A 26,572-nucleotide genomic window follows, 5' to 3' on the forward strand; every position below is an offset into this window, starting at 1 on the left:
CTAGAACAGAGAGATTTTTTTGAATGTGAAACGCCTCTAGAAAATCTAATTCACCGACGAAAGATGTCTGATTTTTGGACCAACAATGCTGGGCAACAGAGGACTTCTGTGCTTCCTTTTTCCTAACATTGCCTCATATTCTTTAATGTGAAATTTCAAGGCTCTGTTAGTTTGGCCAATGTAAATTAAACCACACTGGCAAGGAATCCTGTAAATACCCAAGGAATTCATATCCAGAATGGGATCCTTAAGTTTGGAATTCAGAATTTGAATGATAGGAGAATAAATGAGCTGAAAGTTAAATTTCTGTAAATTGCGTGCAGTTTTATAGCTAATTCATGGAAAGAAAGGAATGACAACAGAATTCTTATAATCTCCTAAAACAAGAGTGTGCTTTTTGATGTGTTGAGACGAGAATTTTTTAACTGCTTGGCTAATAATGTTGGATGAAAAGCCCCTATCAATAGCTACTACTTTTAAATAATTTAGTTCTTGATCAAGAGCCAGTTTGGAGGAGCAAACTTGAGGTGCATGGAAAACAAAGGAATGAAATGAAGCTAACTTCTATTTAGTCGGATGACATGATTTGAAGTATGATGGAAGGCAAAATGATGAAGGTTTATGGTAAACAGAAGTACTGAAGTTGGATATTTTATGTGCAACTAAAATGTCAAAGAACGGAAGAGAATTGCATGTCTCAAGTTCAAAAGTGAACTAAATAGCAAGATCATTGAATTCATTACTGATAGAACTTTATTTAAATCATCTTTATTATACTCAATCAGGGTAAAAGTATCATCTATGTAGCAGAACCATACCGGGAAGTTTAAAGTTTCAAATCATTTTGATTCATAATAATGTATGTGGATATCAGCCAGGATAGGACTAAGAGGGCTTCCCATGGTAATCCCTCAGTTTGCTTGTAATACTTTTTTTGGAAAACAAAATGCATTTGTTTCAGTGTAAGGGAAATGAGCTCATCAATTTCAATGCAGTAAAAATGAAATTCACAAAGTCTGTTTTCTGGACATCCTAATGCACCCTCCATTGGAACACTGGTGAATAATGGACTTTACATCAAAAGAAACCATGACTAAATTTCTAGGAGAAATGTTTTAAATTTTTTACAAACTCTTGAATTTTTTTATGGTGTAAATCTAGTAGAGTTGGAAATCTAGAAAATATTTAGCTAATGGGTATGAGGCAGTGCCTAAATTTGATACAATAGGGTTTAAAGGAATATCACTTTTATGAATTTTAGAAAGAGTATATCTGGCAAATTTTGCTACAGATGGGATAAGCGATAGTTTTAAGTTGGTCGAAAGGATTTGTGACAATTTGATCACAGTTTTTATTTTTGAGAGCTCTGAAGGTTAAGGGTTCTTAGGGATCGGATTATATGGGCCTTCATTTAAGACTTTAGTTACACCATTGATGTAAGTGTTCTTGTTTATGACGACTATCTGGCAACCTTTGTCGGCCTTTGAAATGATAATGTCCAGGTTAGAATGAATTTCGCACATTGTAGTTCTTTCTCTCGTGTTTAGGTTTGGTTTCTAAGGCTTATTTTTGAATTTTACATTATGGGCAATAAGATGCCTAATAATTTTTTTCTGTGTATCTGGCACTTCACTGAATTTGAAAGCTTTCTTGAGAGGAGCCAAAATCTTTGGAATTTTGGGTTTTGAGGTTTGTGAGAAGATAAAATTATATTTTAGAATTATCTCTTGTTCTGATAAACTAACATTAGAAATATTAACTATCGGCTTAATATTTATGATGGGGAGATTTTTTGAACTACTTAAATTGGAGGACTGTAAGAAAAAGGTTTTGGAATTTAAATGCAAGTCATTTTTATGATAGTTAACCACATTCTTAGTTCTAGACCAAGACTTTTGTTGAATGGCAGTGAATTTTGGATATGAATTAGCAAGTTCCAGATGAAGCTTATACAGCTCAAGTTTAATTTTAAGTTAAGATTCTGGCCCCATCTATTGATGAAGCAAGAAAACTAAAACATAATTTCCTTAAAGGCTGAAGGTAATGATGGATTGGAATTAGGGTTGTTAACTAGAACAGAGAGTTTTTTTAATGTGAAATACGTCTAGAAAATCTAATTCATCAATGGAAGATGTTTTTTGAATAATTTTGTCTGCAGAAACATGGAAAGCATGATTCATTATTAACCAAGTAGTTAAAATATTCTCATCTCAATACACCAAAAATCACACTCTTGTTTTAGATTATAAGACTTCTCTTGTCATTCCTTTCTTTCCATCAATTAGCTATAAAATTGCACATATTTTACAGAAATTTAACTTTCGGGTCATTTATTCTCCTATCATTAAAATTCTGAATTCCATACTTAAGGATCCTATTCTGGATATGAATGCCTGGGGTACGTACAGGATTCCTTGCCAGTGTGGTTTAATTTACATTGGTCAAACTAAGAGACCCTTAAAATTTCACGTTAAAGAACATGAGGTGTATGTTAAAAAAAGGAAACACAGAAGTCCTCTGTTGCTTGGCGTTGTTTCCCCGAAAATCATGCTTTCCACTTTTCTGCAGTGAAAATTACTCAAAAAAACATCTTCCATTTTTGAATTAGATTTTCTAGAGGCATTTCATATTAAAAGAAATCTGTTTGTTCTGGTTAGTTAACCTAATTCCAGTCCATCATTACCTTCAGCCTTTAAGGAAAGCATGTTTTAGTTTTCTTGTTTTATCAATAGATGGTGCCAGTAGCTTAAGTCCTGTCCATCCATTCTTATCTTATCACTATATCTCACCTCGTTCATTTGCTCTTTGACAGCTGAGGCTGATGGTTCGGTAAAACCATGGAAACGGGTCTTGTGATAATTTGCAAATATTGTTGTTTGACTTCTAAATTAATATTTGTTAGGTGTCTTATTTTTACCTAAATAAAGCTTTATTTATTTTTTCCTTTAAAACTTTGCTTAGTTGTTGTATTTGTATTTTAAAAAATTTTAATCATGTATACTGTCAAAAGCATACAAGCAACAAATACTATAATAATTCACCACCAATCTTATTGACTGTTAGGAATAAGTTATATTGTTGATTTTATGGGTAAATGGAGGTATAGTTATACCCATACGGTTAATGTTATTGGAAACTTATAATTGTGCAATCAGTAATATTTCACCCAAGTTTTATACTTTATCCATCTAACTGTTTTGATATTTATACTTTTATCTAATGTCATGCCCATAGTGTATCTAATCTTATGATTACAAAATGATTAGAAAGCTCATACTCCATAGCTCTTTTTTAGATGTGGGTTAGGGTTGCAGTCTGAAGAAATAGAGAAACATAGTTAGAAACTAGCCATATGGCAAATTTATCGATTTTGATGGTTTAATTCAATGTCTTATTTGAAGATTTCATTTTAAATCTAGAATGCAGTCATCAATGTGGTAAGATCAGTTGTCATCAAAAGGGAAAAGAAAAATAGGAATTTACTTTGGAAGTTCAAATAAAATATGTAAGGTGGTTTTAAAATGAATATTAACTCATTTTTTACAGGAAGAAGTGTATATGGACAGTGAAGTGAAATATTGGGTAATTAATTACAGCAAAGTACTTAATGAAAATTTTTACTTATTCAGAAGACTTTATAAAAATATCAAAAGGGAGTTTTATTAGGAACAGAGTTTATTAGAAGTTATTTATTAAAAGTTTCTAGGAAAAAAGCCCACAAGAATAATGCTCACAGAATAATGATCACAGGTACAAATGCCTACAGGAAAAAAGCCCACACAGAAATATGCCTACGTAGGAAAAAAACTCACATGGAAAACTGCTCACTTAGAAATATGCTCACACGGAAAAAAGCTCTCATTGATATATGCTCACATGGAAATAAGCCCACGGATAAATAAAATATGTAGAAATACCCTTACATTAATCAATGAATAATTAATTGATTTGAACATTGTACAACTACTTGAATTTTTTAAAAACATTATTTGATCATTTGAAAAAATTATTGGACAAATGGTCACATTAACCTTTTCAGAGGCGGTATATAAAAGAATAAAAGCTATAGTAAACTTTTGCATGTACTGTAATATATTATACCACTGCGCCCTGTATGACATTTTTTTCCTGTAATTGCCAATAGTTTATTTATATTTTTTTTACTCTATTTTTTTTTGCATACTTTTAATGTGTATCTGTATAAATTGATATTTGAATGTAGTTATTTAAGTTTGGAGCCAAAAAGTTGTAGAAGATCGCAGTTTCCAACCGAAGTGTGGAATCATTATGAAGCAGCCTTTAAAAAATCTCCTAAAACCAAAAATTGTTACGAAAGCTTTCATAAAGTATTAAATTCATGATTTAATTGTAGCCATCCCAGTATGTGGTTTTTGTTTGACGGACTGAAAAAAGATTTAGCCCATCAACTTTTATTATTAGCTATTGTAAATACAGGACGTACTGAAGAAAAAAAAAAAAAAAAAGAAAAGAAAATATGAAAACCTTCATTTGCTAATCACCAATCTTTTAAGAAACTATGATGAAATCGATAATAAAATTAGAGATTTACATACATTAGTTAATATTCAGTAAGTTTATGTGAAATATATATTTATGATTTATATATAACAAGGTATTTTATGTAATTTAAATAAAATAATTATTTTTATTTGCTTATTCTTCTAAATGTTTGTATTATAAAATGTGTAACTTGTATTTATTATTATTCCAAAGGGGCTTTGTCCCCAAAAGACTATTGTTTTCATTTTGCAATTTTGCATTGAATCACTATAAATGTCCGTTTCACTTTCAAACTGTTGCCACCTAATGTTAAAATCCTGCATTATATTTGAACAAATTAAATAATGAAAAATCTGCATAAATGCATGTATTTCTCTCATTGTGATAAAACAGTACCTAGAGCCATCGAATTTTGAATGACATAATCCTTCTACACATATGGGCATGTGGAAGACCAAATTTGAAATTTGTTTTATTGTTGATTTCATATTTTGTAAAACTTTAACAAATTTTTGCTTAACAAACTCAAAGATTTCAAAGCGAGCAATGGCAACACTCTACGGGGGAAAAAGCTCTTTTTATCTCCAGCACGCGGAACTGTGTATCGGAAATTCTAAAGATATGCTTATTTTAAAATTATTTTGCGACATTGCTATTGAACTGAATTTTATGGTTTTAAGTGTGAAGAACGTGATATTTAATAAATAAAGTAACATTTAATAAATAAAGTAATGCACAAAATGTTAAAAAAATGCCCCTTTGGACGTAATTTCAAATCTGAAAACTTAAAGATTTGTTTTTAATTGTTATTTTATTTTTTTAACAATTGAAATTGTAATAATTTTTCGCCATATATTGTTTTCTTTTTTTTCCCTTCCTCCTATTTTTTCTGATTCAAGCCGGCACATTTGTTAATCTTATATCGCAGCTGAATCTACACATAAGTTATGCAGTTTTTGATATATATATATACACACACACACCATAGATATTTTGATAATTTAAATAATTTTTCGTTGTAAATTTTAAGTAGGTGTACGATGTTCAAATCGATTAATTATTGATTGATTAATGTAAGGATATTTCTGCATAATTTATTTATCAGTGGGCTTATTTCCGTGTGAACATATATCTATGTGAGCTTTTTTCCATGTGAGCATATTTCTAAGAGAGTATTTTTCCATGTGAGCTTTTTTCTATGGGGGCATATTTCTGTGTGGGCTTTTTTTCTTGTAAGCATTTATACCTGTGAGCATTATTCCGTGAGCATTTTTCCTGTGGGCTTTTTTCCTGTGGGCATTTTTCTGGTCACCTTATGAAAAGCATATGTGATAAAAGTTCTCTGAGTTCTCTGATTTGCAGCAGAAGAGAAAGAGATTTCAGTACAAAGAAGAAATTTTTAAAATTTAAATAATTCTTTGTTAGCTTGTAATGTTCTTAACAATAAAGTTTATTTATATCAATATTTCAGATGTGTCTTTTTTGTTTCAGTATTATTAGGATATACATAAAAATTTATTTATATTTTTCTGTAATGCTAACTGAGGCTGAAAATAAAATACTTTGTTTAAATTTACTGTATTTTCTGCGAGTTTCATTATGTGTCTTACAATCTTAGGATGGTTCCAAAGAAGACCGTGAGATCTTGGATTCTGATGATGCAGCTTTTGCAAATCAAAGGAGAATGAATGCAGATCCCTTAGAAATTATGCTAATGAATATGGGCTATCGTTTACCAGGTATTTTAGATCAAATGTCTGAGGAACTTGAACAGCGTAATTTTCCTGATCGCAATGTAGTTCAGTGCCGAACAAGTTAGAACTTAAAATTTTAGCTATGTAAAATTTTGTTCTTGTAAATATTAATCATAAATTTATATGATTGATGGGGAACTGTAGTTCAAATTATTCCAAGTGGTATGTTTCACAACATATTTAGAAATTTCCATATTGCATCTTGCTGGTAGTTTTTGTGAAAACTATATTGAAAGATATTTTATTAATTTTTTTTTCAATATTAGGCGCGCACACAAACACACTCTGTCACACAGATATTATTCAAAATGTGATTTTATGTATCACACTAAACATAGAATGGCATGTTTTTTGTTATAATATCTAAGACATATTTTGTTGTTTTTATTTTTTCTGTCCATGAGTTTAATTGTGTGCTAATTAGTGTATATTTGTTAAACTTAACAAATGATTCCCTTTTTTGTTTGTTTTATCTAGTTCATTACATAAAAAACTTTCAAATCATTTAAGGTTTTAAATTTAGGTGAGGAAAATTATCTTTTTTTGTTGCTAGAAAGCATATTTTGTGTATAAACGGGAAATTAATATTTGTGTAATAGAAAAGAAATTATATTTGTGTGATGCATAAAATAATGTTGATTGTTCTGTTGCTTGATATATTTATATATCAGTATTTTTAAAGATTCATCTATTTATATTTCTTTGATAAAGAAGCAAATGCAGATTATTATAGTTGAAAGAAATGCATATGATTTGAATTCAGTATCTAAAAAATTAGATAAAAATAGGAAACGTTATTAAAGACGGAATCATCACAGTTTAGCCCGTATGAATTCTGAAGGTATAATTTCTGTTTTCGCCATGAAACTCCTGCACATACATGTAGTTCTACTTCTTATTATAATTCTTCATTATCAATTATGTGCATGCTGCTTTTTTTTGTTTGGTAATGCATTATTTAGTGCAAGTGCATTCATACCATTTTGGTAGTAATTTATAAAAATACAGTGCAAAGTCTGAGACCTGAATGTGCAATGTCCAGAATGATCTACATCTCAAACTGTAACATTCTACATAGAAACATCATTGATTTTATGCCTACTAATATTTTATATCCCTGACATTAACCTGGCAAATCATTATTTATATTTAGCTTTCATCATGGCATGTTTATCAGCACATGACAACTTGAGTAATGACTCATGCAGTGATGCCTGAGTAATGACTCATGCAACGCTGAATATGTGCACTTAGTTTCTAAGTTCATTTCTTTATGAAATATTTTCACTTGAGCCATTAGCATTGGACTCGTCTATGGCATGCCTTCACTGCAATGCTGTCTGACCCATTCAATCATCACTTTGTCGTGATCATCATTTTTAGCATAATGAATATTTTTTTTGTTATTTTATAAAACAAAAAACAAGTTTTTTTTATATTACTAATTAAATAGCAAAGAGTATGGTAACCTTTTATGGTAACATTATGCTTCGCGATGATTACAGATTTAAGTTAAATGTGCTAAGAAATATTAATGAGGAAAAATTTAACAAAGGTTTCTTTCCATGTGCTAAAAATAGATTTTTTTAATGATACTCATAAGCCAAAATAATACATTTAGTGCTATTTCAATTAAGAATAACTGATTTGTTATTCACATATCTAGTGCTGGCCCTCAATAAGCTTAAGTGTGTGGGAGTTTATTTATTCAGTACTCAGATAAGCATTAAGCATGTTCAAGAAATAGACATAAGTATACTAAATAACTAAGCTAATACAATTCAGGCTTAATTGTCTCAGTGCACGTTAACAGAACAGCTCGTTTTTTGTCACCAATCTCATGATACATAGCCAACAATGTATAGCGGATGCTATTAAAATAGGCTAAACTTATACTTTATTGATACCATTTAATTTCAGTTAATATAGCAGACTGTACTGTTCCTTATGTTCCTGATTTTTCTACCTTATTTTTTTCTGCAGGCTGTTGTTATTACAGCAGTTTTGTGAAAATTAAAGTTTGAACTTTTGATTATGTCGAAAAAAGTTTCTAATTCTGGAGCTTCAGTAGGATTTACAAAGCAAAAGCAGGTTTTGATGTCTGTAAGATCCAGCCATGTCCAGTGGCGTAATTAATAGACTCTAATTTATTCACACCATCAACGTAAACTATATACACTTTGTACAAATAGAAATATATAAAATAATAGGATTGTTAAATTTATAAAATTACCACACCTAGCATACTGAGCATTCGCCCTCTCCCACCAAAAGCCAGCCTCCAACTTACCGTTTTTCCGCCTAGAGGGCGCTACTTATTTTCAGGGTTACAGTTTCGGAAGACCAGGCACTACACCTTTCCCCTAAGATTGTGGTTGGGCAGGATGTCCAAACACATTCTGATAACAAAGCCTGGTGCTCACAATTCAACATTATAACTACTAATCAACTAAAAGAAAATGTAAAATATTACAACATTTGCATAACAAATGAGTTAACACTTACAAGTATACATTTTAAAGAAAAACTTCTAAATAGTTGAGAATGCTACATTTAAACCATCTAATTGCTGTAAGTAACTAATTTCAATAACTTTACAAATATTACTTAGTAAAGATATATCTTGCAGTAAGCTTTAAAGAAAATAAGAAAATTAACAATTAATCTAACCACCAAAATTAAAGTCTTTATGAATTGTACATGTTTTTGGTCTATGAAAAGACATAAATAAAAAAAAAAAAGGATATTCATCCTTCTATCAGTCTGGATAAAGCATCTGCATTACCCATTTTGACTCCTGGTAGATGCTTCATGTCTATTTCGTATTTTTGTAAAGCAAAAGCCCAACGTTGTAATCTAGATGATTGCGGTGCACATTTTGTCAGGTAAGGTAAAGGATTATGGTCGGTGTAAAGTTCAGACTCCTGGTAGATGCTTCATGTCTATTTCATATTTTTGTAAAGCAAAAGCCCAACGTTGTAATCTAGATGATTGCGGTGCACATTTTGTCAGGTAAGGTAAAGGATTATGGTCGGTGTAAAGTTCAACTTTGGATCCAAAAATTCAGGTTTCAAATTTTTTCATAGCGTATGCTTGCCTTTCTATAGTAGACCACAATTGCTGAGCTTGAGTTAACTTCTGACTTGCATAGGCTATGGGATAATTGCTTTCATTCAAATTTTGTGACAAACATGCTGCAACTCCTGTTTGTGAGGCATCACAATGTATGGTGAATGGTTGTCTCAAAACTGGTGTATACAATGATGGAGCTTTAATCAGAGCATTCTTGAGTTCCTCGAAAGCAATATCGTGCTCTTCTTTCCATGGTATTTCCTCAGGTATCTTCTTCTTTGTAAGTTCAGTAAGTGGATATACTAATTCAGAATATTTTGGAATATAGTCCCTATAATAGTTACACAGACCTAATAAACTTCTGAGTTGTTTTTTGGTCTTCGGTTTTGATAATCTGGAAACTGCTTCCATCTGCTCAGGATCGGCTTGATGTTTTCCAGATCCGATTACATGACCCAAATATTTGATTTGCGGTTTGGCAAAATCACATTTGCTGATATTGACTGTAAAGCGAAGCTCTTCCAACTTAGTGAGTATCATATCCAAATGAACCATTTGAGATTTCCAGTCCTTTGAAAATATTGCAATGTCATCAATATATGCTCTGGCAAAGTCTTTGTATTCATGGAGTGCTTTATTGATTTCCCTTTGAAAGGTTGCTGCAACGTTTTTCAGACCAAAACTCATAACTTTAAATCTGTACTGTTGTCGATGGGTTTTAAACGAAGTGTAATCACGACTTTCAGGATCCATAGGAATAGCCCAATAACCTCTTAGTAAATCCAGTGTTGATATTATATTAGCTTGTCCTATTGAATGTATAAGTTCTGAAGCATTTTGCATAGGAAAATTGTCAGTAATTGTTACAGATGGATGAATCTCTCCGAATTCTTCTTCGTTTTCGAAAATAACTCCCACAGCATTTACTCTAGCGATATACTTTCTGATTTTATTCACGTGAACATGTCTTACTTTCCCATATGAGAGTACCCACCTTTGCAATTTTCACTTTACCTGTAAATAACGATTTGTGCTTTCTTATGAGTTGCTTAATTTGCTGCCGTTGGTCACCCGTTAAATGTTCAAGTTGCAGTTTTTGGAGAACAACTTCCATATCTTGAGAAGAAGCTTGCGGAGTTGGATGAATCTCTCCGAATTCTTCTTCGTTTTCGAAAATAACTCCCACAGCATTTACTCTAGCGATATACTTTCTGATTTTATTCACGTGAACATGTCTTACTTTCCCATATGAGAGTTTGACTGTATATGAATGAGGTGGACAGTATTTTATAATCTCCCTTGGACCAGTCCATCTTGCACAAAGTTTATTGGACGAATCGCAAGCAAATAAACTTTATTTCCTACTTTGAATTCTTTAGGTATAACTCGACGATTAAAGTAATTCGAATAAGCTGCCTGTTTTTCAGATACTATCAAGGATGCTTGATCAGCTGCTCGTTCTAAGTTTATTTTAATTTCTTGTAAATAATCAACAACGGATTGCTTCATACTTAAGGGTATCGGTATTTCACCACTCCAACTAGATTTCAGAACACTCAGTGGACCACGTATCTCTCGACCATACATTGACTTGAATGGAGAAACCCCTGTGGTATAATTGGGAACCTCGCGATAAGTAAAGAGCAAATATAATAGATACTTATCCCAGTTAGATGGATCCATACGGATGATGTGATGTAGAGCATTTTTCAAAACTCGGTTGTACCTCTCGACAAGTCCATTACTAGCTGGGTATCGTGGAACTGAAAATCTAGGATGACATCCAAGACGCTTCATAAATTCTTGTGTCAGTTGAGAAATAAAGTTAGTTCCTTGGTCACTTGCTATAATTTTCGGAATACCAGTTCTTGTAAATATTTCCAACAGAGCATCACAAGTAGCTTTTGCCGTTAAAGAACGTAATGGAATGGCTTCTGACCAACGTGAATGTTGATCCTTTAAACATAAAACATATTTATGTTTTCTAGCTGAAGGAGGATCTATAGGACCTATAATATCGATATTAACAACTTCGAATGGTAAATAAGGTCTTAAAACTGGGGTAATAGGAATTCTATTAGTTATTTTTTCGGTACTTCTTAACTGACATGGTTTGCAAGATAAACAATATTCGGTAATATCTTTATTCATATTGGGCCAGTAGAAATTATATCTGATTCTCTCTTTTGTTTTCTTTATTCCCATGTGAGCCCCAAAAACAGATTCATGTGCTAATTTTAAAACATCTTTTCTTCGACTCTTTGGAAGAACTAACTGCTGAACCGAATCTCCCATTACTTTATCCTTATGAAAAATTATATTATCAAGTTCCATAAAATTTCCTTTCCCCTGCTTTAAATTAATTCTGACTTCTTCTAAAGTCGGGCAAGACATCTGCTCCTCTCGAAATTTTAATACATCATTAAATTGATTATTTTCTAATGTCTGTATTGGAGTCGTTACTGAATGCGTGTTGGCATATGAATTATCCCTATTTTTTATTTTAGTTTCTTCATATGGCTGAGGAATGTTTATTTCAGGCGTATTTGACTCCACGTAGTCTAAACATTTATTCGTTTCGCTTTCCAAATTCATTTCCCCCGTTAAATTTGTTTCCCCCTTCAAACTGCATCTGTCGTGCAAGAGTTCAAAGGTCTGTATGTGTAATAAACAATCTACGTTCAAGCAATCTCTTACCACCGCCAAAATGTCTACCGGGTAGCTTAATAAATCAGAATCCTCATCTTTCAGTGACATAAATAATTTTATTAATTTCGCTTCTATTTCATCGCCAAATGCAGATATTAACTTAATTTTTGCATTATCTTGATGGGTTGGTGGTACAATATTACTGTTTAATACCGGAATTTGTGTATCTGAATCGATAATAGCGTCAATTTCTTTATTTTCAACTAATATTTTCACATATTGCAAAGGCTGAACTTCGACTTGTTTCTTCTTGAGGTATTCTGTATTAATCTGGGCCACAACCGCATCACTTTTCTGTGATTTATTACTCTCGGAAGTAGTTTTATTTTGATTTTCGCGTTTCAGTTTTTTCTGAGAGTCTTTAGCTATATGCTGGAAAGATCCACAAACATAACAATCCTTTTTAAATTTAGTAATTTTGGGCAAACCATCCAGTCTTCGCATAGGAGGGGATACATAGCGAGTACTTTTGGTTTCAATATTCGATGTTTTCTGATAACAGCTACCGATATCATTTAAAGATTTTCTTTTACAAGCAAAGAACATGTCACATTCCTTTCCGATTTCCGCGTGTTTTAACCAAGTATCGCCTTGTTTGACATTTATATGCACGGCTGTTTCGTGATCAAGAGTTTGCATTAATTTATCAGCTACAATTAATTCATGGATTGTATTTAAATCATTCGCATTCCTTAAGGTGCAATAGTATTTCCACTGTGTCATTAACCGGGCTGCAAATTGTGCATGTGTTTCCCCTGACTGACATTTAGCCTTTCGAAACATATCCAAACATGCTTGAGCAGTTGGCTGATATTCTTTTAAGATTTTAGCCTTAACTACTTCGTAATTTATGACATCATCTTCGCTAACATAAATCAAAGCGTTTGTTGCATTTTCACCTAAAAGATTTATCAAAATTTCGGCTTTATGTTCTTCTGGTACATTTTTAATCTTAAATGCTCTTTCTAGCAAAGAGAAATAAAGTGTCCATGATTCCGCACGAGTCGGAACGGATATCGTTAAAGTTTTTATGCTTTTAATTAAATTTTCTAACGATGCGTTATCCGAAAGATTAAAATTAGATGAAACTCTAAGTTTTGTGATTTCTAATTAGTGTTCTTTTCCTAATTTAAATTTTTCTAATTCTTCAGCTGATTTCCTATCATCAATTATGGATATTAGCATAGATTTAACGAATTCAGGATCAGTTTTGTAATCATTACTGTTAGTAATTTTATCTTTCAGTTCTGTGAGTTTAAAACTTTCATCAACATCCTGACCTAGTTCTTTTGCCAATAAAAATAAATCTTGTTTCTTGAGACCTTTAACCGAAAACATTTTGTGACTTTCTTATAACTTCGTAATACAGCGCTAATTAGTTCAAACTATTATAGCAACTTATAATTTTTCTCATTATACAGTTTACGTAACTAAAATTTAAGTTAGAGTCACTTTAAAATAATAGGTAAGCATAAATCACTTACCTTTTCTCCGTTGAAGTGTTAGTTTCAATTCTAATCATGCCATACTGCGCCAGTGTAAGATCCAGCCGTGTCCAGTGGCGTAATTAATAGACTCTAATTTATTCACACCATCAACGTAAACTATATACACTTTGTACAAATAGAAATATATAAAATAATAGGATTGTTAAATTTATAAAATTACCACACTGAGCATTCTGAGCATTCGGCCTCTCCCACTGAAAGCCAGTCTCCAACTGACCGTTTTTCCGCCTAGAGGGCGCTACTTATTTTCAGGGTTACAGTTTCGGAAGGCCAGGCACTAGAATGTCCATTAAACAAAAAGTGGAAATGCTTTAAGAAATGGATAGGGATATATCTGTCTCAAATTTATGCGAGGAGTAGGGCATTAAAAAGTCAACTCTCTATGACATAAGCAAACAGAAAATGAAACTTTTTGAATTTTTTGTTGATTCAGACACCCCACTGACAATGAATAAAAAATAAAAAATAAAATTTATTATTTGTTATTATTTGCTAAAAATGATGATCATGACAAAGTGATAATTGAATGGGTCAGACAGCAATGGCTCAAGAGAAAATATTTCGTTATGAAATGAACTTAGAAACTGAGTGCACATATTCTAGAAGTTCATATTTAAAAATAGCCATGGTATAAGGCAATTAAAACTTTTAGGTGAAAAGCTTCAGCTGATACTAAAGTTGCTGAACTATCTGCAGATGAATTCACTGAACTCATTGATAGTGAAAAGTTATCTCTAGAACAAATTTACAATGCTGATGAAACTGGTGTTTCATGAAATCAATAATGTATCATGAAATACCTTTGCAACCTCTACAGAAAAGGCTCCAACTGGTGTGAAAGATTCCAAAATGATACTAGCAAGTTTTTCATGTGCAAATGCTGCAGGAATGCATAAATGTAAACTTTTTGTTTCTTCCAAATTGTGTGTCTCTCATTCAGCTTATGGATATTGGAATAGTCTGATACTAAAGTTGCTGAACTATCTGCAGATGAATTTACTGAACTCATTGATAGTGAAAAGTTATCTCTAGAACAAATTTACAATGCTGATGAAACTGGTGTTTCATGAAATCAATAATGGTATCATGAAATACCTTTGCAACCTCTGCAGAAAAGGCTCCAACTGGTGTGAAAAATTCCAAAACGACACTAACAAGTTTGGCATGTGCAAATGCTGCAGGAATGCATAAATGTAAACTTTTTGTTTCTTCCAAATTGTGTGTGTCTCGTTCAGCTTATGGATATTGGAATCCGAAAAGTGCCATGGCAGTCAATGTGTTAATGGAGTTTGTAAAGAAATGTGAGAAGCAGTAGTAAATAAAGGTGATATTGTAGAGTCATTAGGTTAATTGGAAGTGGAAAAGATGAAAAATAGCAAATGCCTTCACCGGGAATCAAACCACGGACCTCCGGCCCAGCGTGCTACCGTTACACCATGAAGGCACGCTAGGGAAGTGGGAGAAATACCTCATATACTCCCCTTTTTAAAGGGCGACTAGGGTTTTAGGGGACCTAGTTGCCAAATGTTGGGTGCGGAGAATCATCATTCACAACCCTTTTAGTTCGAGCGCCACTTGTAGAGACATTAAGTATTTTTTTGGAGCCAGAGAGAGGTAAAATTAGCAACGCCTTCGCCGGGAATGAAACCACGGACCTCTGGAATACCGGCCCAGCATGCTACCGTTACACCACGAAGGCACGCTAGGGAAGTGGGAGAAATACCTCATAATATAAAATGATTTTCATTGCAGTGACAAGCCCCCAGTCATTAATTAATTAATAGACAGTGAAATCTGTAGTATGGTTCTAGATTCAGAAAATACCACTACCATTAGTGAAGAAAGTGAACAGCGAGGTTATTGTTAAGTTAATTGAAATTCTCGACACAGCAATTACAGGACTTGAACAATAGAACTATGTAACCGAACAGGAAACTATGTCTGTGTATAGAATTAAAGAGAAAGTTTAGCACAAAAATACGAAACAACTTGCATTGAAGAAACATTAAGCTTTTTTTTTTTTTTTTTGTTTGCTTCATTATTTCATATTTTCAGTATTACTTGTGTAATTTCTACATGCCATCTTATTAGATTTAAACTGAAGATCTAATATCTGGAAGAATCCCAAATTTCGGATCGCCAAGGTCCCAATGAATCTGGATCTCATACTTTGTACTGTATATGTAAAACCATAATTTTCTTTATTCAGAAGTATTGTATTCTAGGAAAATTTATCATTATAAATAATATGTATTAGATGTAATGAATCCTAAATTTTATTGAATCTTAATACAAATCCTAAAAGATTCTTTAATTTTTTAAACCTCGTGTACTACAAGAGTAATGAAGAGGTGGATGACTTCTAATTCAAAGTTTTTAGTTAAAGCAAAATTTGGAATCTGCATTTCATGCAAAATGAATATCCATCCATATTTGTTAAAAAAGATACAAAAGAAATTTAATAAGAGAATAATAAAAAACTCTAATCACAGGGTTCATTACTAACCACCGTGGTTTCACCATCCGTTGACTGAGGATCCAAGTCAAATGAAATGGCAACAATCATATTCATTTTCCAATAATTCTTTCTGTCAGATATCATTAAAACTAATTGTTCCAAAGGTGTGTCATAAGGAGATTTTAGGTTAAGATTCAAAAGATTCAAATGATGAATAAAGTGTGAAAATATGAGTTTCCCTATCTTAAATCTTTTCTTAGATTCATGTGATTTTAGAATTGGAATGTCCCATCCCAAGTACTGTTAACAAACTAGGATATGTAAAAATAAGAATTAATTTCATATTATTAAATGCTGATACTACTTAACCTTTAAAATATTTGCAGTAATTGGAATATAAATGCATTTATTATTAGACAGTTTTATTTTAATGCTTTTCTTTTAATAAAATATTTCAAAAAGAATCTTAGTAAAAATACATTGAATTTATTCGATAAATTAAAGTAGTGAAGCACTTTTATTGAAATTGTTTTAATGAACTAAACTAAAAATGCATTTTATTCTCTATTTACCCAACCATTCAGGACTGATGATAAATTTTTTTCTTGGAGACACTAAAATAAGCATACAAGATGTTACTTTTCATTACAACTGAGCCTTGTTATTACGCATAGTTGCAAGTCTGCATTACACAACTTTGCATTGGTGCAGTGTGCCTCCAGTCCATAGGCATACCTAGTTGTGCCAGTTTGTTGCATTGCAGGGCATGTCACAGATATCATTCATTACTTACCTACAGGCAGTGGAGGTGCATGTTTTTGTTACTTTTTTTGGTCACATGTATGTCAGTCCTGTCATTAGCTTGCTTTCTGCTGTTGTCTCATGGCACCAATATGAAGTACAGTGCTATGTGGCGAAGTGTCCTTAAATGATGTAAATGATTATAGGAGTAAACTTATGTCTCTTGCATACAAATCAGACATTATACTACCAGAAAATTATGTAATGAAAAATATTAGTGTAAAAATTGGAGAAGTAAAATATATTTAATTTTATCTACAAATTATAATAATGAAATTCTCCAGAAAAGCCTTATTCTGCGTAAGGGTTTCATGAGTTAACAGAGTTTGAAGATCACTGTTTTAGACTATCTCACATGGCTACCTCATAATAAACATATTTTAACTGAGCATATAAAGCTATTTTTTCTCTGTTAATTTTGCAAAATAATATTTTTTCTGTTGATATCAAAACAACCATCTTTAAAGTCATATTGCACTACATTATTATCTAAACCTGCCCTGTCTGCAATCTGTAAAGTCACATTCTGCTACATTGTTACCTAAGCCTGCTTTGTTTGCAGATATATTTATGATTCTTCCATGAAAAACTACAAGTGGCTAAGAAGAAAAAGAGAAAAGTTACAAGCTATAGGAACAAAACTGTAAAGAAAATTTAGTATAGAACAGCTATTCACGATTGGTAGTATGCAAAGAAAGTATTTTTAACTATTAAATTTTCCTCAAACATTCGTAAATTTACGGAATATGAGCTTTATTCAAGGTCAATAGCCGCTCATAGACTTCAGTAAAACAATCTATTTTTATTTTCACAAATATTCTTTGAGGAGTAGATAAAACAAAATTTGTCATAAATGATGTTTTTAAAGGTAGTAATAGAAATGGATGTTGTATTTAATAGGAAATAAAAATAAATTCCTACAAAAAGATAATAGTGTCTCATTAATTCTTTTACAGTTGATTGATTTATTTGCATGTCTGCACTTTATTTCTCCACCATTTCTGCGCTTATATCACTCTGTTTTCAATTAGAATAATTTTTTACGTCAATTTCGTTTCTCTAACTGCAGGCATTTTGTCTTGTTGCTTATGTATTCATTACTTTTCTGCACGATTTGGGAATATTGTCGTCTGTTTTTGAAGAACTCATCATATATTGTGCATTTAAATATCTCTGATAAAAATAATAAAACGCACTTAGATTTTCAAAATGGAAAAATGGGTAGTACTGAATAAGCGTAGAAGTGGTGATTTCTACGCTATTTTCATGTTCTGGTTGTTTAAAAATGCCTAGAACGAGGTATCTTACATTAGAAGGAGCCCTTCAAAGATTTTTTGATGCAGAAACAGATGATGATAATGTTAATAATGACCAGAATGAAACTGATGCTGTTGTTGTTTCCCCAGAAATTGCAGAGGCTAGTGGCGAAGAAGAAAGGAATAGCAATGTTTAAAATGATGATATTTTACCAAAAGATACTGCTGTGGATGTTGAAATTCACGTGAAAAGTAAGTTTCAGCCTTCTAAAAGCAGTTATAGTCCTACTAAAAAGTTTAAAAAGCAGAAGAGATAAAAAAGGAACTGTTAATTATGTCTCAGGAAGAACATGAAGAAAGAGATAGAAGAGAAATTATAAAAGACAAACAGAAGGTAAAACTAGTGCACGTATTTTCGATTTTCTTTTTGGTTTAGACATTTACTCTCTTCTCGTTGAACAGACAAATATATACGCTCAGGGAAAAAAATGCCCAGAATTTCTTGCATCTGAAGCCTATATGAGAAGATTTATTGGAATATTATTGCTTACAGGATATCATTCTTTACCTCAAGAAAAAATGTATTGGTCTTTTGATAAGCACATTTCTGTTCCTGTTGTACGAGAATTGATATCACGTTTGCAGTACAGGAATATGAAGCAGAATTTGCATTTGACAATAGTCAAATTGACAATACTGATAAATTATATAATGTGAGACCGTATCTAAACTTACTAAATATCACCACTTTTTACTACTGGGAATATAAGGTCTGTTTTAGATTTCAGACGCGAGAATGCATTATTCCTTTTGCAAACTCCTATTGAGAGTGTAGAATTAGACAGAAATATATCAGCTACAGAAAGACCTAGTAAATTCAGAATTCAAAAACCATTGCATGGAGATGGTAGACATTTTATCGTAAAGTCTGTTGATAACAAATGACTTTGTTGTAAAGAGTACCATAGCCAGACTGTTTGTAGATGCAAAGTATGTAATGTAGCTTTACATCATGATTGTAATCAAGCTTTTCTTGCTTGAATCTTTCAAATGAAATAATCTGTATTTGTAAAAGAAATACAATGTATATTTTACTATTAAATTAATTACAAGTAAAGTGATTTGTAGATTTATAAAACGTTATACAGCTAAAAAGTAATCCTGCGCTCCACTCAAAAGAAACATCACACGAGTACAATCCTACTCACTAAACATCCGTAGTCTTATTCCGCTGATGTTGTGCGAACGCAACACTCGCTTTTTCCACAGGTAAGAGCATTTTTTTTTATTTTCAATGTAAATTTATGTTATAAATGCTTAATTTAATATTTGTTATTATTTTCATGAGAAAAGAAACATTCCTTGTAGTTTTGGCTGTTAATGGGTTAAAAGTTTGACCACGGCTATAGAGAGAAGTTAAACTGTTGCCAGTTCATTCTCAATGAGGCTGTTTATGATGAATTTCACTTTCACAAAATTTGTATATTCATTATAAACTTTCATGAAAATTGTTTACAAAGCTCCTTAAGCAGATAATCCTTCCATACCTATTCTGAACTATGATTATCGTAGCAAATGAAACCATAAGAGATCGCTGGTAGTCATAAGATTGCTAAAGTGAATCTTCATTTTCTAGTTTTATTTAACTTTTATCAGGTTTTGATCCCTCCAATATCCCTTTTTCTCATTTGGCCACCCTTCTAAATTATATGTTTCTGAGAAGAGAGTTACTTCTTCCCTATCTTACAATCAATTAATCTTGCTGTAGACTTGCGGTGAGGACTGAGCAATCATTAAGCATCTTCTCTTCCAGCAGTCAACATACTGACGGCCTATTCTTTGGTAGAAATGAGCCAAAGCTCTAACACTCCTATGAAGGAAACTCAGAACACAGATAGGACATGAGAGGGTGACCTAAGAATTGCTACATGATTTCTTTTCCAGTGCAATAGTACTACTGGCATGGCTGAGATCATTTTTGCTAGATGTCATTGTAGGGAGAAATGCTGTCCCATCTTACTGCAAGAAATGCTATCATAGCTTAATCTTTATCGCATTTTTCAACATATACTTCATGGCAGAGTTCTACTCTGCTTACATGTAGTGAATTTATGCTAACAAACTCTAGCTCCAAGGTCATCTTAGTATATACTGTAAGATGGCATAGGAGCCTGCTCTGAAAACTGCATTCAGCTGAATGAACCACATTGGATCACACCTTGGAATAACAATCATGGTTTTAGACAGTTACTGTTATTTTTCATGTATCTCAGGCAAATTTCATAGTATGAAGAACATTCAACATGTCTAATCTGAGCATTTTGAAATTAGATATTTCTTTCATTTCCTACATACAGAGAAAATTTTTTTGATGAAAAGTATTTTTTATTTATTTATTTATTTTTCGTCTCCATAGTGTTTGAAGGGAAGAAAATACTGAATTGAATGGGGGCAGGGCACACATATAATTTAAACGTGACATTTACGTCCCCCCTTTTTTTAGGAAAAATTGTTAAAAAGCTTGAAAATGGCAAAATTATGCAAATATGTGACAGTTTGTTTATATTTAATATTTGTTAAATGAAGATTTCTTTTTTTTTTTTTTTTGAAATGGAGAAAATTTTTTCATTCCAGATTCATAAAATTGTGATTCAACTGTATATAATTTTCTCAATCACAATTTTCTTATTTATTAATAAATATAGTTGTTTTTCTATTTATATTAATTTTTTAATTAAAAATGTTAGAAGAAAATTTATACCTGTGTTTATAAAAGGAAGTTTTCTATGTAGGAAGAATTTCTGTTGTTGATGTTTCTTAAAAACTTTCTTCCTATGGAAATCTGAATGAGTTACACAGATCATGGTTTTAAAACTTTATTTGTATTTTAGTATGTATCCTCGTGTGTGATATAGTATCAGATGTTTAAATTTGGATCAATGCTATTGCACCACATTGTCCATTTTTCGTTAATAGTTATTTCTTACTGCAGCATGTAGCATATTTGATCATGTAAAACATATCGCTTTGAAGCCAGTGTACTGAAAGTGAAACTCTGGATTTTATTTTGCAAGAGTGTACACCTTTTGAAACATTAAAAATTTTATTACAGAAGTAGTATAATTCTTAATTTTTGAAAGACCTTTTATTTGTAACTAATTTCCAGTTGAAAAATTTCGCAAAGTAATTTTTTTTTCCTGTTCAACTCTGATTTTCTTCTAAATTATCAGTATTCTGGAATACTTAACTCAAACAATGGAAACTATCATGAATAATTTGCGTAATGAAACATTGATACTAATTTCAAGCTGTAAAACTTAATGCAGTGATCTCAAATTGGTAGCTGCTGGACTGTGTTTAGCCCTCTGAAGTAATTTTATGGGGCATTCAGTTATGGATTTCTTTTAAATACTTGCACAAAGCTTTAGAGACATAGAGATATGAATTAAGATTGTGTGTGCAGGTGCTATTAAAGGAGAAATATGTATTGAATTGGTTTTGTCACTGTGTGCTTATATGCCAGCCCACATGACTAGAATAATTTGGGATAACTTCCCACATCAGAATGCACCAGAAAAATCTACAAATGGAGCTAATAAAATAAAATTTAATATTAAATTTATTATAATAATAAATAAATTTACATTGTGATATAAATATTATTCAAATATTTGAATATTTAGATTTAATGAAATTGAATTAATTAAGATTTGTTCTTGCCAAAAGAAAAATATCCTCAATTACGAAATTTTGCAATAAAAATATTCACTTTGTTTGGGAGGAGATTTATATGTGAACAGTTTTCTCCTTCAGTTCAAAATTAAATAGTCTAATAAAAAAGAACCTAGTAGTCAGATGAGCATCTACAATCCATGATGTATTTAGTTTATAGTGATTTTCAAGGCTACAAACTTGATTAGAATCGAAATGCCATCAAGTCCCAGTCAGAAATAAAGTTCATAATTATTTATGTGCATATGGATGCATTTTTTTCTGTACATGTTAAAAATTTTTTAAATAAAAGGCAGTAGGTTTTCATAAATTATTTGAAAGTTTTGTCCTACATGGAACATTTTCTCTGAAAACTTAAAAGTGTTTTCATAATTTGCTTATTGTAAGTTAAAAGTAAATTATTTAGTGGCTAATGTTAGAATTATTTGAAGCAAAGCGTCATTCTGAAACTAATAATTATGTTTGAATTACAATCTGTAACCTGCCTTTAGATTTCAGATAGAAAATAAATATAAATCTGAATATTTTTTCCCATTATTACTGATTATGTAGGTTTTGGTTAATATTTAATAAGTAAAATACAAGATGTATTTAAAGTTTTGTTTTGTTCAAATACATTTTTCATCTTGCTAAAAAAATTTCCAGCCCATCAGTTGCTTTTAAATCGTGTGTTCAGCCCATGTGCAATTTGAGTTTTAGATCACTGCATTAAGTTAAAGCAATCTTAGCCTTAACTCATGTGTTTTAATAGAATTGTATTCAAAGTTTTTAGATTTTGAAATTTCTGTCATTCAGATATTGAAATTTACCAGATATTAAAATCAAATGATACATTTTGAAAAATTTTCTTGGTTATGAAATGCATCTTTATTTAGCTGCGTTTTTTTTTTAAATATTGAATTTAAACCAATGACTGTGTGTATGTGTGTGTGTGATAGAGAGAGATGAGAATTTTAATGTCATGGTTGAATGCTAGTGTAATTTAAGTAATACTTTAAAATTTAGCTATTTTGATGTGTTTGTTTCTGCATAATGTGATCCTTCATTTAAGTTTCTGGAAGTTGGTGTGGTGACAGACATGTTATACTTTGGATACATAATGTGCTAAAACATTAATTTCTTCAGTAGTTCTTTGAAATTTTATTGAAAAAAACAATCTTAAAATTTGTGTGTCTTGGTCATATATTTCAAATGTTATATAAATTCACATTTGTGTGTATTTTTTAAAAATTTTAACTCTTTTTTTAAAATTCAGTCATACAAAATTAGAAGGAAAGTATGAAAAAGGGCATATTGCTTACTGAAAAGTCAGTTTATGTAGTCATTCACTGTAATTGGTCAGATACATCAACTTTTGTTTACACTCTTACAAGTTTTTATTAATGTGGGTGTGCATGAGGGGATGAAAACTCTTTATTTACTAAATGTTTTTAGTTAAAATATGAACATGACTTACATAAGTAACAATCTTCTCAAATTATTTTCAAATTTTGCATTCATAACAATTTACATCATGTCTACAGATTGTTGTCTTTCATTCTGAACTACTTATACCATCTTAGATTTATGACATTGAACATAATGTCTGATGTATAAAAACACAGAAAGAAGTTTGTTATCACTTCAAGCAAACATTGGAAAACAAGATGTAGAGGAAAAACTGCTGAAGGCTGAAGGTTTTTCAAAAATATTTTCAAATCCATAGATGCAATAGTAACATTTCTTGTTTTTAAAGGATTTTTGCTATATTACTATAAAAATAAGAGTGCATTTAACATTTGCAAAATCTATATCAAGGTCAAGATTAAATTTAATAAAAAAGTTATGTATGGGCATCAGCTGTATCTAATGAAAGACTTAGTAGCATGTTTTTATTGTGGATACAATTATAAAATTGGCTTTTGTACTGACAAGCTTTCTTAATTAATGCAAATACCATTCATTTCTATCGAAATTGGCTATATAAACTGACTTTTTGTTGAAATACATGTTTGAAATCTGTAAATTAAATTGCATTCATATTCCTACAGTTATTTAAATATATCGAGCACATAGTTGATATAGCTGTGTTATTTATTTAATTTTAAATCCATTTTCTAAGGATGATTTCTGTTGCTTAGAAGTGGAAATTTGTTTTACAGGGCATAGTTCTGTTAAAATGATAAGTAGGTATTTCAGAAGGATTAATTTTCCTTTCAAAAGAAAAAAGGAAAGTTAAAATTTTTTTTAATTTAGAGAATGAAATTTCAATTTTCTCGATCATATATTCCTCTTTTAGTTAAATGGATGAGCTAGTTATAATTTTTTTGTGGTGCGATTTGACTTTATATGTATTTAACTTGATATGTCAGTGTATTTATTGTAAATGATGTAGTTTGATTTCAAAACTTTAAATTTTACATTTTATTTGATTAAATCAATTTTTTCACATATATGTGTACATATTTTTTAAAAAATTTGATAATATTTGTACACTTTTGCATACATATAAAATTCAATGATTCATGGTTTTGTTATTTTAAAGCTTTCTGTTTTCACTTTCATTTTCTGTGTTCATTTCATTTCTTTTGCTACAGAGTAAACATAGGAAAAATTTGAACTTGTGGAAAACACCTTAAAAATGTAAACATTATGGCTTTAAGAATGTTTGTGTTTCTGTACTTACTTGAACTGTATTATATACACTGAATGTACATACCTTTTAATTTGAGTGCATAGCTGGTATCTAAACCAAAGTTGGCAAAAACCTTCCTTTTTTGTTATAGAGTTAATGCTTAGACCAGTGGTCTCAAAACTCAAGTTCCTTGCAGGCCAAATGCACTACCTGAAAACGGTTGACGGGCTAAAAAATTTTATTTCACAAAATGAAAGTCTTTATTAATAAAATAAAAAACTACTTTCAATAAATTTTAAATTGCACTTACTAAATATTTATCAAAACATACATGAACAATAATAATTGTACAAAGAAACAATTTCAAATTTATATTCATTTCCTATCTGAAGTCTTAAGTTTGGTACCTGCGGATGCATTTTCATTAGTAACACTTTGCCATTTAAATCTGTTAGTTAAATAATAAATTTTCTGACTGATGTTTATTTAAAATAGTTGTAATGTGTTTTAATTAATCCTTAAATTACTTTAATTTAAATTAAAAATAAGCAAATTAGAGAACCTCTTTTAAGTTTTCAGAAAAAATTTTCCAAGTGGGGCAATACAACTAAATAATTGCAATTTAATCTTCTCTTATTTATTAAATTTCCTTCAACTCGTAAATAAAAATACATATGTATAATTACAAACTTCTTTGTTTCTTACTACAACTCGACACTTGATGGCATTTCGATTCTCATAAAATTTGTAGCCTTGGAGAGAATTACTAGAAATTATTTTCATCATGGATTGTAGATGCTCATCAGTTGTTGGGTTTTTTTTCTTGTTAATTTTCAGCTGTGAAAAACAGCTGTTCACATAGAAGTGTATTCTCAAACAAAGTGAATATTCTTATTGCAAAAGATTCGTAACTGAGCATATTTATTTTTGGATAAATACAAATGAATGTTACCCAGATCCATGTCTTCAAATTTTTGAGTAAGATTTATATCACACTCTAAGTTAATCCACTTGTAAATTTTTGATGCATTATGCATACTCGTTTCTAATGGTAATGAAACTAATGTAAACTTGGACTTCAAATAACTGAAATCTTTGTGATACCATATTTTCAACAAATGCATAATTGAAATTTATTAATGAGCTGTATAAAATCGCTTTAGGGGATGCATGTGGCCTGCGAGCCATGAGATTGGTACAACTGTCTTGCACAGTAATATTTTTTTAGGAAATTATATTGTGTTATCTGAACTCTGAGTAATATTATTTTAATGTTTTATTTAAACTAGGTGCACTGCAAATTATGGTATATAATGATATGTTGTTTTATGTGTTTGTGCTTATGTTTGTCATTTTTCAATTAATTTGTAGTCTCCCAATTTCCCGTATTTGTAATGTGGTATAAAAATATCAAATGATGTAAATTCGTAAAGTAAGGATTTCTTGGAAAGAAAGGAATGTGCTATTAAAAAGTTATGTAAATGATTTTTTGAAATTTCCATTTTTTCATTACTAGTGTTTCTTTCTCTTTTTTTCCTTCTTTTTAATTCAGCTATGTTTTACATACATTAAGATATCTTAGTTATTATAGTGTGCTCAGTTGTTGAATTCTGTTTTGAAAATTAAATGTTGCTGGTGGTAGATTATTGAATGTGAACTCAAGTGCAAAAAATTACGAGTTCCTGCTTTCACAAATATGCTAAATAGATGATTTGAAGCCCCATGAAATGTAATGTAATGGGTGTCCTAATTAATGATTTTTAAGGTCAGCTTTTGATATTAAAAATCACTTATGAGTTAAATATAACATTTGTGAAAATTTAACATATTCATGCCCCACTGGGCTAACTGATGATGTGGGTTGAAGATAAAGTATAAAGCATTGCATCATGTTAATAAAAAATTTGTTTATTTTGTCATACAGATCTATTCACAATGCTTACTATAGTATGTTAATTGATGGCTGTGTGACATCAATATTGAACTGAGATTTGGTGTATTACCACTCTTTATGTCATTATGCCTTTCTGTTTTGCTCCAGATTTGGGGATCTGATATTGTTCCAAAGTAGGTAATATCTCTTTGGAATTTAAATATTCCTGGTAAAACTTTCCAGCTGTTGGATAAGGAAATTCCAAGACATTTTC

At 31.0% G+C, this 26,572-nt stretch overlaps 1 protein-coding gene across 2 annotated transcripts in view; it reads left to right on the forward strand.

Annotated features, from left to right (window-relative positions):
- The window catches only part of adp (WD and tetratricopeptide repeats 1), a 159,379-nt gene extending 133,469 nt beyond the window's left edge, over positions 1–25,910 (forward strand). Inside the window, exons 16-17 of one of the 2 annotated variants that reach the window (XM_085807293.1) lie at positions 6,140–6,260; positions 17,386–25,910. In XM_085807293.1, coding sequence (XP_085663419.1) covers positions 6,140–6,260; positions 17,386–17,408 — 144 coding nt within the window. In that variant the 3' untranslated portion in view covers positions 17,409–25,910. Of the gene's footprint in view, positions 1–6,139 lie in introns of both variants that reach the window. The other variant, XM_085807292.1, reaches the window with a different exon arrangement.
- Positions 25,911–26,572: the final 662 nt, after the last annotated feature.

The sequence above is a fragment of the Stegodyphus dumicola genome, chromosome X1 (assembly GCF_044657685.1).
Source record: "Stegodyphus dumicola isolate Sdum_Otavi_A_Nest chromosome X1, ASM4465768v1".
NCBI classification, from domain to species: domain Eukaryota; kingdom Metazoa; phylum Arthropoda; class Arachnida; order Araneae; family Eresidae; genus Stegodyphus; species Stegodyphus dumicola.